We start from the raw sequence: 11969 nt of genomic DNA, 5'->3' as shown, positions 1-11969 counted from the left end.
GTGGGGGGGGGTGGGGGGGTTTGGGGTCTTTCCCTTACCAAGGACATATGGTGTAGGAGGAGTGCTGTTGAGGAGAGCAGGGAGGGGAGGCAGGCAGTGGGGTGTGATGGCTGTGGTTTGGTGAGGCTTGGGTTGCACAGAGAGCAGCTGAAGCACTGGCATCAGCCGGTTGGCCCTCCGTAAGAGACTTCAGAGCTGAATGGCACATGAGTGAGAGAGTGGCACAGGTGTGTCGTCAGTGACCTAGAACAGCCAGCTGAAGCATGCATAAACACCCATACTGTACATCACAATGCATCACGGTATACATATTACATCAATGATAACATAAATGTAATTCATAGTGGTGTATTGGTGATGACAACACACCTATTTTACCTTGACCCAACCCTCATACCTTTTTTGTATTTCCTCTCCCCATCTTCTCTTTCTCTTCCTCATTCGCTCCGTTTCTCCCCTCTTCCATTACAAGGGTTAGGTTAACCCTAACCCTAACCCTAATGCAGGGAAAAGCCAAATGTGCCTTTCTTTGATAATGCATTATTACTAGTGCAAATATCTGGCATGCTTATATATTGTATGTCCCTATGTACTGTACATATCTTACAGCAATAATCAGTATTTAAGGCTGTCATGTTTATAAGGGTTATGTGAGAGTTAAATATTCCCCACTATCCTCAAAACAAGGGCACTCAAAAATATATGGAAATCAGAAGAGATTATTAATAAATGTGAGTATGATTAGGATGAGTCAAGGGTTAATTATTCAAATGAAAGCAAGTAGAAAGAGCATTCCTTAGCTTTTTCAGGACCACAGCCAGATCCCTACTACTTCTGTCTTCTGTCTTGAGCTGAAGAAACATCCATTGTGAAACAAATGTAGGAGACCAATTTAATAAAAATGTATAAACTGTGTCTGTGTGTTTCTCATGCACTGTTTAATATTTTCTACCAGTATTAAGCTTTGTAATGAATATCATACTTAAGTCGAGTTAAAAAGCAATGTAATAATGTATTGATCATTAACCAATATAATTATATCATGAAACCCTAATACCTACATTTTTATTTATTAGTCTGTGTTTGGGTGAAGTAAGTAAATCAAATCAACTTGTATCTTGCCACAGGGCTTCAACCTTCTGGACAGCAGCTGTCCGATGAGCTATAGGTCGAGGGTAATGGAATAGGTCCTGTAAATATTACAGCATGATACCAATTTAAAAAGTGTCTGACACAACAGACCTTACAAGTTAGATTTTCATTTTAACACCTACATACTGCTACCCATAACTGTGATTTTTATTTTGTTCACAAAGATAATTAATATCAGTTGGCATGGTGTTTTAAGGTTTCTGGCAAAGCCTGGCATAAATATAGCAAATATAAGACTTTGCATGTGCACATTCCTGTGATGTCTCAAAATAGAAGGCCCTGAACAAAGAGAGGTGCCATTCTTTCAACATCAACAAAGTGGCCTAATACTGTCAAGGGAGAATGTGGCAAAGCTTAAGCATTCCTGTATTAACTTACTTATGTAGTAAGTATTAGCTATATACAATTTTTATCTAGGAATTACACTAACATTATTATATTATATTATACAGGGATTGAAAAATAAGATAGATAGATAGATAGATAGATAGATAGATAGATAGATAGATAGATAGATAGATAGATAGATAGATAGATAGATAGATAGATAGAACATGTACAGGACACGTTCAGGCTCCCCGAGACAACTAATTGAGGTTATCATAAAACTTGCTTAGTGAGATATGGCGGCAGGGTGATTACGCCCTCTTGTGGGTTTATAAAGATACAAGTTTCTGCCAAATACTGGTTCTTGTGGTTTAGTCTTTAGCCCGCTGTGTCCGACCGATTAAATAGAGGTGATTTATCATTGAACTTGTGTCCTTTGATTTTAAATTCGTCAACGCGTTGCTCCACCACCGGGCTACTCCTGTTTGTCGTCGTGTGTGTGTGTGTGTGTGTGTGTGTGTGTGTGTGTGTGTGTGTGTGTGTGTGTGTGTGTGTTTCTCCAGCAGTAGAGGGCAGCATAACAATATGTCAGAGTTAATTTTGTGTATGAAGAAGAGTGGCCCGGGGGAGTCTAGCTGGTAGTGGTCTAGACATGTCAGAGAACTGGCACTACTGCTAACTTGGCCGCTGTAGTTAGTGAGTTATCCAAAAGTGTCTCGAAGCTTAAAGGGGTGATTTTAGACAACGAAGCCTCGCCAGCTGGCCTGTGTAGAGGTTTGGAAAACTGTTGAAACGTTACGGATCCCGGACCTTTCATATCTGACAACAACTGGTTAGCTAGTATTAGCTGGCTAGCAGGGGAGCTCCCGAAAAGTAACGCCAGGGCTTGTTTCATACAGTCATGTCTTCGGCCGGAGACTTCGGAAACCCTTTAAGAAAATTTAAATTGGTCTTTCTCGGGGAACAGAGTGGTAAGTCTGACTTTAACGCAAATTTTTTGTCGAATATGAATTATGCTCTGGAGGAGATGTAGCTAACACCACAGTTGATGGGTTAGTCGGGTGATTAGCGTTAACCAGTTAGCTAGCCAACGTTAGCTGCGTAACGTTAAACTTGGCACAGTGTTAGCATTGCGACACCGTAACTTGTTACCGGCTGCTTGTCCACGCTGGATTCAGACAAATGCAACTTATCTTCTTCTAGATAAGTCATGTCTGTGGAAACTGGCTTCCTCGTCTGTTAGCTAACTTGCGTGCCAAGCTGTGATAACAACCTTAACCGCGGCAGAAAAGGCTAGAAGAAAGATACAAGTGCCACTTACATTGACAAACAGTTTGGTTAATATAATAAAAGTACATTCAGTTTAATTATATTAGTTGTATTTCCAATATTGAGGCTGCAGTTACAGGCTTAGTTATAATATATGCTGCGGTGCTCATAAGAATGTTGTCAATCTCGTTTAAAGTCCATTTCTGCTGAGAGGTTATGCATCTCAATTACCTAACCTGTCCAGTGGCACTCCTACACTCCTACACTCCTACACTCCTACACTCCTACACTCCCACACTCCCACACTCCCACACTCCCTACTCATTTCCACAGGGTGTACTTGTAGAGGAAGAAAAGGGCGGGGGGCAGGGAAGTTGCCTAGTTTCTGCTTTCAAAGGCAAAGGTGTGGGGTTGTTGATTATATAGTTCAATACGTGCTTCTGCGGCCTTCTCACTGTTTCCACAGCTGTGTGTTTGGCATGCCAACTCAAAGCATAGGGAAGTGTAAGCTGATTCTGGGGCTTCATGTAGACTTGGGATGAATCATTCAACTTTTTCTCTCCAAATACTGATTCTGATTCGTCGACATAGGGTATCTGTTGATAAGAAGTACTAATATGTAGTACTCTTTCCTTACTTTCTCTTTACCCTAAATTAAAAGCAGTGTACCTAACTACTTTGAATTCATTGGGATCATTTGTGTGTATGGCTGCACGAGGTTAAGTCTTGCATTAGTGCTAAAAACAGTTGGTGACCTGTTGTGGCATAAATAATCGATTGAATAGTAGAATTAGTAGCCTATGTTGTATAGTAGACTTGTGTGACATGCATAAAGAAACTAAGCTTAATTTGGATCTTCTGGTTTGATAATAACCTATCTGCATAATAAGATCGGTATCAGCACTGAAACCGATCCAGCTGATTTAATTGATGCATCTCAAGAGAAGAAAGAGGATAAGGTAGTGTAGAAAAGGTTACTGTTTCTCATTTGCTGTTAACTACAGTCTGTGATCAGCTGTGGCTCCTTGTAGCCTTGTAAACAGCAGTGTTGGCTTTGGTCATGTCATCATCACTTGATGCACAGTGTAAATGATAATGTAACTTGAGCTCAGAAAAATAGTCTGAGGCTGAGGAGCCCTGTTTGGGTATTCAAAGCAACTGTGTGAGTGTCTCTCTTGGTATTGATGCACTCAAAGTAACATTTTACCAGTAAATATCAGCAAGGTCAAAAGAAATCTTATTAGAATGTGGTAAATGACATGATAACTACACAGTATAGATATGGAAGATCAAAAATCCTCAACGCTTGGTTGGACACAGCAAGGCATCTTAGAAGGGAATTAAATGGGGAGCCTGGTTCCCAACCCTTCCTGTCCCTCTACATTCCTCAACCGTCCAACTTCTTCTCAAATACTTAAAATGATTATGCACCACACCCTTTGATGGTTAAGACCTTTCAGAAGGGAGCAGGAGTTGCATGACCTGCTGCTGCTGTCAGCTGCAGTCCATTAAAAGGGTTCTTCATCAGTGGCTCATGCACTGCACACAATTTTGATGTTGGCACTTAATGTGGGTTCTTAATTATAGCTTTGTGTATTTTGCAGTAGCTAATTCCTTTTTTCCGTTATTTGCGAACATTTCATGTCAGCAAAGTTTGACCACACTGAGAATAATGTCTTGCCTATAAATAGTAAGAAACCTTTTCATTTCTAACAATTATTCAGTTATTCAGTTATTATTAGTCTGAGGTTTAATTTAGCCCCCATTGTTGTTCAACAGAAAACAAATTTGAAACAATTTTGGTAATTGAATATCATTGTTTATCAGCCTGATTGTTTATCAGAACTGAATTGGAAGTGTGATCGTTGTAGCTTCAGCATTGTTTCTGTTTGTTTTTCAGTGGGAAAGACTTCGCTGATCACCAGGTTCATGTATGACAGCTTCGACAACACTTACCAGGTGAGACAAACACCTCCACCTGATTTAATCATCATTCATAAAGTCTACATTATCCTAATATCAGTAATGTTGATTGAAGACGGCTATGAATAATGACCTATTTCTAACCTATTTTCAGGCCACAATAGGAATAGATTTCCTGTCGAAAACAATGTACCTTGAAGACAGAACAGTAAGTTTCATTTTCATCACTAATAGTGTTAAATCAATCAATTTTGTTGCTGGTTATGCTGGTCTTTGTTCAGATTGGGGAAATTCTTCAAGTGACTGTAAGGCTTTGGTGTTAGGAATGTTAATGGGCACTCATACACATTTCTAACAAGGATTTTTGTTTGTTTGTTTGTTTGTTTTATTAACAGTTTAGTTATGTTCTTTCTAGCAAACGCACACTGTGAGCTGGTTGGCGTACTCCCCGGACCGTCCTCCCTTTCTCTGTTTCTTTCCTCCCTCAACAAAAGTTTTCTTCCTCTCCTTCCTACCCCTCCATTTCTTCTCTCCATTCCTGTTTTGAAATTAAACACTTTACTTGATCAAGAGAGGAGGGTTGATGACAAGTGAAGGGTGATTATTTCTCCCCGTGGGCCCAGACAGCTTGCTCTTTCTGGTGGCCATTCACTACCTGCATGCACTACTCTCTCTATCTCTGGCCTCTCTCTGTCTTTTCCAATTCATCTGACTTCATTTAGTTTCCTTTGAATTTACTTTTTGTCACCATAACTTACCTCATTTCTGACCTCAGTTTTTCTTGTTTTGTTTTCATCCCTTTTGTTATTTTCTTTCTCTTCCCTTTTATTTCTCCTCCCATCTTTTCCCCCCTACTACCCCACAGATCAGGTTGCAGTTGTGGGACACGGCAGGCCAAGAGCGATTTCGCAGCCTCATCCCGAGTTACATCAGAGACTCTGCTGCTGCTGTCGTAGTTTACGATATCACAAGTAGGTGGTGTTATGCATATTGTGTTTTTAATGTTCAGAAATAATTTGTTTTTTTGTAAATCCTCTTAAATACAACAGCAAACAAAAGTTTGTTATATAATGTGACTCAACCACACATTTCACTTTGATTTTAAAAATCCTGTAATTCCATATTTATTCATCAGACTTGGAGACCATGTATATAACTTGTAGTTCTACTTCCTTATAATCTTCTTGTCAAAAATTCACCTGTTTTTACAGCTGAGGCTTTTTACCTCCTGAATACTGATGCTCTGCCTCCTGTTTCTCCATCATCTCTCTTTCAGATGTCAATTCCTTCCAGCAAACCACAAAATGGATTGATGATGTGAGAACGGAGAGAGGAAGTGATGTCATCATCATGTTGGTGGGAAACAAGACAGACCTTGCAGATAAAAGGTAATCTGTTCCTACCTCCTCCTGCAAACGGGCTCTCTCCATTAATAGCATACTAATGAAGCCATTGATTGTTACTGCTGGCCCGCCAATATTGAGTTCCTCAGCCCTTCCTGAGGCAGCACTCAATCACAGCAAGTTATCTCTGCCCTTTGCGGATTTCAAAGCTGTGACTGTTTTATTTCAGCCTAGATGTCCTCCCTTAGATACTGATTATTTGCTCTTTAAACGATCAAGCTCATAAGTAAATTCATAGTTGTCAGCTATGATATACAATAATATTACATCTGAAAGTATCTACTATGTGAACCACTTTATCTGCCTGTTTAATGCTGCATTGTATTTGGCTGTACATCTTTTAACCCCCCTATCTACCACAGGCAAGTATCTATTGAAGAGGGTGAGCGGAAAGCCAAAGAACTAAATGTAATGTTTATTGAGACTAGTGCGAAAGCAGGCTACAACGTAAAGCAGGTAAGAGTGTGTGTGAGTCGTGCTCTGTAGTCCTGCTGCAAATTCTGCCGCCTGGGCTTTACCTCCAAAGGTCACCTGTCCAAATCAGAGGTTAGATCTCTAAAAATCCAGCAAATGGATCTTAAAGTCATTGTTTATTTTCTGTCCATATTTCTAAAGGAATAGTTTGATATTTTGGAAAAACATTTTTTTTTTCTGTCTGACAGTCTAACCATTGTACATTAAATAAGTAGCTAGAACCAGCAGCTGCTTAGCTTAACATGAGAACTGGAAACAGGAGGAAACATCTAGTTTCTGTCCGAACATGAAAAAATCAGAAATAATCTAGTGCATAACCTCCTGTAAAACAGAAAGTTTTTACACTTTGGGTTTATAATTAAACAAAGATATAACATGTCAATTAGTGAGCATTAGAGGTGGTAGTATGCATATTTTGTCACCTTTTGACAGAACAAGGCTAGCTATTTGCTCCTGTTTCCAGTCTCTGTGATAAGGTAAGGTAACCAGCTGGAGCTTACAGCTACTTATTGACCATACACACATTAGAGTGGTAGCATTTGTTAGATCTAACTCTCTGCAAAATGCCCAACTATTACATAATCCCTTCTCTTCCTGTTGGGGAACTCAGCTGACACAATGAACAGCCAGAAGCTCTATTAGGAAACTTTTGGTCTTGAGCAAAGGTGACAGTAGCAGCAGGAAGGGGCACGACTTGTTAATCCACTTCGATATAATCACAGTCTGTATTTTTTTTCCCTTTGTCTTCCTGTCAATGTCTGTGACGATATGTGCGTGTCCCTGTGGGTGTTTGTGTGTCATGTACGGGGATTTCGTGGCTCATCACAGACAGATAACCACAGAGGAGGGAGAACAGAGAGCAAAAGAGATGAATGTTCTGTTTATTGAAACAAGTGCAAAGACAGGCTACAATGTCAAACAGGTAGAGCGTGTGCACCTTTTTGTGTGTGTGTTCATAGTGCTCATGCTCTCTTCTGATTGGCCTCTCACACATGCATGTGTGCTTCAAACATCAGCTTCCTCTGGTCATATGTGAGATGTGTGGATTTGTTTTTCAAGCTCTCCCCCACCTGCTACAAGTAATGATTTGCATTGGCCAACCATCAATCATACAGCCCTAGAGGTGGGTCAGGGTTTGCAAACCAATATTCTCCACTCCACTGATTAGCACAGTAACAGCATTTTGTTGCTGTGAAATCTGCATGTAATGAAGTCTAGTTCTACATGATGCTGTTTAGACGGGGGCGGGTATGTTAAGCATCATCATACATTCGGCACACTTTTCTTAAATTTCATGTGAATCCATCAATCACTTAAAATCCTCCAAGCTCAATCAATGGAAGGTCTCAGTAAGCCACAATTACATCCTCTTTTCAAACTTCTTCTGTAGTGCAGGACTATGGTCTTGCAGTACTTCAAACACATGCTGCTTAATTCAAATCAAATTTTGTAAAGCTCTGTGAGGGAGTCTTCCTCTGTATGAGCTTCAAGTGCTAAATCATGTAAAGGGAATATTCAAAGCACGTTATCTTGATTTCACCTTGCTGACAGAATACGTCTGGTTCTCTTCCCCTCCAGCTTTTCCGTCGTGTGGCAGCCGCCCTCCCTGGCATGGACACCACACAGGACAAGAGTAGAGAGGACAGTATCCTTTGTGTACATGTTAGTGTCTGTCATGACAGGAGAGAGTCAGGAGCCTCGCTCTCTTATGTCATGTTATATGGATAGTTCCTGTTTTACTTGCTGAAGGGTTTTGGGTTTTTTACTGAAAGGTTTTGTAGGATGCTCCTATAGATGGCAGATGTCAGCCGCTTGATTCACAGCAGTAAAATATAAAGACTTTGATAGAAAATTATTCCTGCAACCGTTCTTCTCAGCTGTGGAGCCAACAAGCTATACCTCAGTCCCTCCAGAAAGTCATGATGTCTTGATCGCAATAATTAACGCAAATTCAACCAAGCCCCATGAAATCTGTGCAACCTTGCATTTTTGTCCAATCACCGCAACTTTTCCGCAAATGTGATCAAAAATCAGTTTCCCACAAGTTGACACGTTAATTACTAAAGATGAAAAGACAGAAAACATAATTTCATTCATCATTCACTCATAATGAAACTGTTTCATAGGCAGAAATCGTGGGGTGGGGGCTCTATGTGATAAATTCATAAATTCATGAGGTTACAAAAAAAAAAGACGGACCATTTTTGTCATTTTTATTTTCTCCTGCAGTTTCATTGGGGAAAAAAAGATCTAAAAACATCACATCCCACCATAATGTATCAGAGTATTGAAAACTAGGCAAAAAGTCTTGTTTACTTGTTCATCGATCAGATGGTTCCTGATTAAGATCAAAATTTTAGAATATTTAATTTAGGCAAAGTATTCAAATCTGTTTATTTCACTGACACTGGAACTGACAAAAATAGCGAGCCCTAATGGTAGTGTTCACAAAGATTTATCATTTTTGAGTTTTTTCTCAAATAAGAGTTAACCTTTTGTATAATTAATTCATTTGAAACTGTATGGAGGTGTGCTCAGCTGCTCAAGACTCCTAAATAATCATAGTCAGTAAAAAAGCAAAAATACTTGCAAAGAGTCTGAATCACTCTGATGGTGATGAAGCGCAGACTTTATTCCATAAGGTGATGTTTCAGCACTAGTGTGCCTTCTTCAGATCTGATGTACACAACTTTAAAATGATATCTCTATTAACTTAGGTCTGGAAAGCAGTTGTATAGTTTTGTTTAGAAATAACAACTCTCATAAACATTTTAAACATTTTTGTATTTTTCCCATTCCATGATGTTCCTTAACTCTTAAACCCCTCAGTGATTGACATTAAGCTGGAGAAGCCACCAGAGCAACCTGTCAGTGAAGGAGGCTGTTCCTGCTAATGCTGGCCTAATTCATGGCTAAATATTACTTTAACTGGCTTTTTCTCAAACCCGGTCGGTTTTTCTGTATCTGTACCCCTCACTACACCCACCTCTGTGCCCAATCCTGAAAGAGAACACTACATCCATTATACTCGCCATTGTGGAAACCTTGCGCTCTCATCGGGATGCTCTGAAAGTCATAAATCACTTAAATTGAATATGTGCGCTGTAATACATATATTGGAACAGTTTACACAGCTGGAGCTCCGGCTTCTTCACTGAGCTCCTGTTGTCTTGTCATTTCAAACGAAGATGGTAGCACATTGCTTTAGTTTGTGTCTAAAGATGACTGAACCAAACTGAAAGAATATATGTGTTAAAGGTATTAAATCAAAGTATGTGTTTAAAAGTGAGAATATTCTTTAAAAAGTTAAATATTGCTTTAAGCTTGATAGGCACAATGTGGATGCTGTGTGCATTTGTTAACATAATTTGTTCTGTTGCAATTGATTGGCAAAGTTTCATTCATGAATTGTGTTATCAACAAACTATTCTTACTTTTACCCATCTTGAAAGATATGTGGAAAAGGTTGTGTTAAAGTAAATCAATAACATATTTGGGGGATCTCAGTGTTGACAAGTGTACTGTACACACACATACAAATTGGAGGTGGCATGTTAAACTGAGTTTGTTATTTGAGGTCACAGTTTTCCCAACATGTACCAGCACAATATGACAAGTCGACGCATTGAAACCGCACAGTCACAAACCAGCACAAACACAACTCCTAATACAAGATTAACACTACCACCACACCATCCTCATTACCGTCCTTTCTCTTTTCCCATACTAGTCCCTTGAGAGGGGTTATTTTTACCCTGGCTTCCATTTTCTATTTTCTTTTTATTTGGATAGATCTTTGTTTTTTTCTAAAGACCACAGCTATCATAGATGAAACTATTTCTTTGATAATAGTGTTTGAGGAGGATTTTCTCATATATTAAGAGTCATAATCATGAAACCCACCATAAACATTAGATATGGAGATATATACTTTTGGAGTTTAATTGTAGAGGGCTTCCTCGGCTTTGGGTTTATCTAATTAAGTTTGGTATGATGTTTTACGAACAATTTTATTTTTTGGCATTGATCTTTTGTTAGTTATTCTACATATGTATTTAATCCACAAGGACTTGTAATATTTATTTCTGTTGGATTCATGTTTCTTTTTTATGGCTGTTAATATCTTCACTTTTGGTATGAGTCCTGAATCACTAATAAAATATGCATCCATCTGGACCATCTCTAACAGAATCAGTAGAGAGTGTCTGCTGTTCCCTCCACCACTTCTAAATGAAAATTTGATCATACTGATAAAACTGTGCAATTTTTTTGTGAACTTATGGAGGAGAGTCTGACTTGTATAGCAAAGTAGTCCTTAACGTTTCTGTCTGGAATGGTTTTAAATGAAAGAATAAAAATACACTTGTCACCGCTGCTGAAATTCACGTGTTATTGACAGCTGTAAGATGTGGATTAAGTGATTTGCATGGCATTTTGTAATGTTTAAATCATAAATCAAAGATAACATACTCTTGAGTACTGCACAGATTTTGAACTGTTTCTGTTAAGTCTTCAGCCTCAGTGGTCACAACACAGTGTGAACCACAGGAACAGAACAGAACACTAACACTGTATTATTAAGAGCAAGGCCTAAAAAGTGTTACTGTGGTCATGGAGCAGAACAATCCACAGTCATGTGAACTCACTGACCAACAATAATCAACCTGGTTATCTCCTGCAGGTATATGCTGGAGCTGGACTAATAGGTTTTGTAGCAGACATTTCCACTTGTCATTGTAGAAGAAGCACAGGGGAAACTAATGGCAATAATGAAGGCTCTAAAATATGCCAGGCCACTGAACCAGCATTCATAATACCAGAGCCCTTGAAGTGGAATCCAACCATTATTCATGCCTGAGTGTCTGTTATGGTCCGATGTGGCACAAGTATTCATATAAAGGGAAATATTAGGGGGATCATAGTGACCTGTATGAACCTGTAGCAAGCCAATTGCAAAACTGCCCCAGAGACTGAAAACTTTATGTTCACTTCATGTCAATAGTTGCATATAGTTAGATTAATTGCTATAGGAACTAGTAACATTAGGGAAAGAATATCAACTATTTGGAGTTCTGCATCATTAGCTAATCTTGTGGTTCTGCCTTTTGGTGGGGCCCTGTGTCAAAATAATGGCTGTACATTGCAGTGAGTTTATATTCAGCTCACATTGTGCATATTCCTAAATAAAATGGAACTGTGCTTAGAGATTACAGGTATCAGATTACCTGCAACTGCAGTGGCAGGGTACATAATGTAGATGGCAGGAGACATACACACATACATACACACAAAGGTGGTGCAACTATCAATCCAAGAATCAAACTTTATTTGTATGTAAGCTAGTGTAAAAAGTGAAACCGAGTCAATTATTTTGTCAGTCTTTTACTACCATTCCTTGTCCGCAGTTGGCTGTAAGTCCCG

General features: G+C 39.2%; 1 protein-coding gene across 2 annotated transcripts; it reads left to right on the top strand.

The window, feature by feature from the left end:
- Positions 1 to 2091: 2091 nt before the first annotated feature.
- Positions 2092 to 10929, top strand: LOC111653970 (ras-related protein Rab-6A). 2 transcript variants are annotated; one of them, XM_023404769.2, is made up of 8 exons: positions 2092 to 2450; positions 4649 to 4707; positions 4826 to 4879; positions 5537 to 5642; positions 5948 to 6059; positions 7377 to 7470; positions 8127 to 8193; positions 9378 to 10929. In XM_023404769.2, the coding sequence occupies exons 1-8, from the start codon at positions 2381 to 2383 to the stop codon at positions 9440 to 9442; spliced, it is 627 nt and encodes a 208-aa protein (XP_023260537.1). In that variant the 5' UTR covers positions 2092 to 2380; the 3' UTR covers positions 9443 to 10929. The 2 variants fall into 2 exon arrangements, with proteins under 2 accessions (XP_023260537.1, XP_023260536.1); XM_023404768.2 differs by lacking the exon at positions 7377 to 7470 and adding an exon at positions 6437 to 6530 and having other exon boundaries at positions 2093 to 2450.
- Positions 10930 to 11969: the final 1040 nt, after the last annotated feature.

The sequence above is a fragment of the Seriola lalandi genome, unplaced genomic scaffold (genome assembly GCF_002814215.2).
Source record: "Seriola lalandi dorsalis isolate HSWRI2012SDOR001 ecotype SW California unplaced genomic scaffold, Sedor1 jcf7180002054256, whole genome shotgun sequence".
In the NCBI taxonomy this organism is placed as follows: Eukaryota; Metazoa; Chordata; class Actinopteri; order Carangiformes; family Carangidae; genus Seriola; species Seriola lalandi.
The sequence above is the reverse complement of the archived record's forward strand: the minus strand, read 5'-3'. Positions and strand labels throughout refer to the sequence as shown.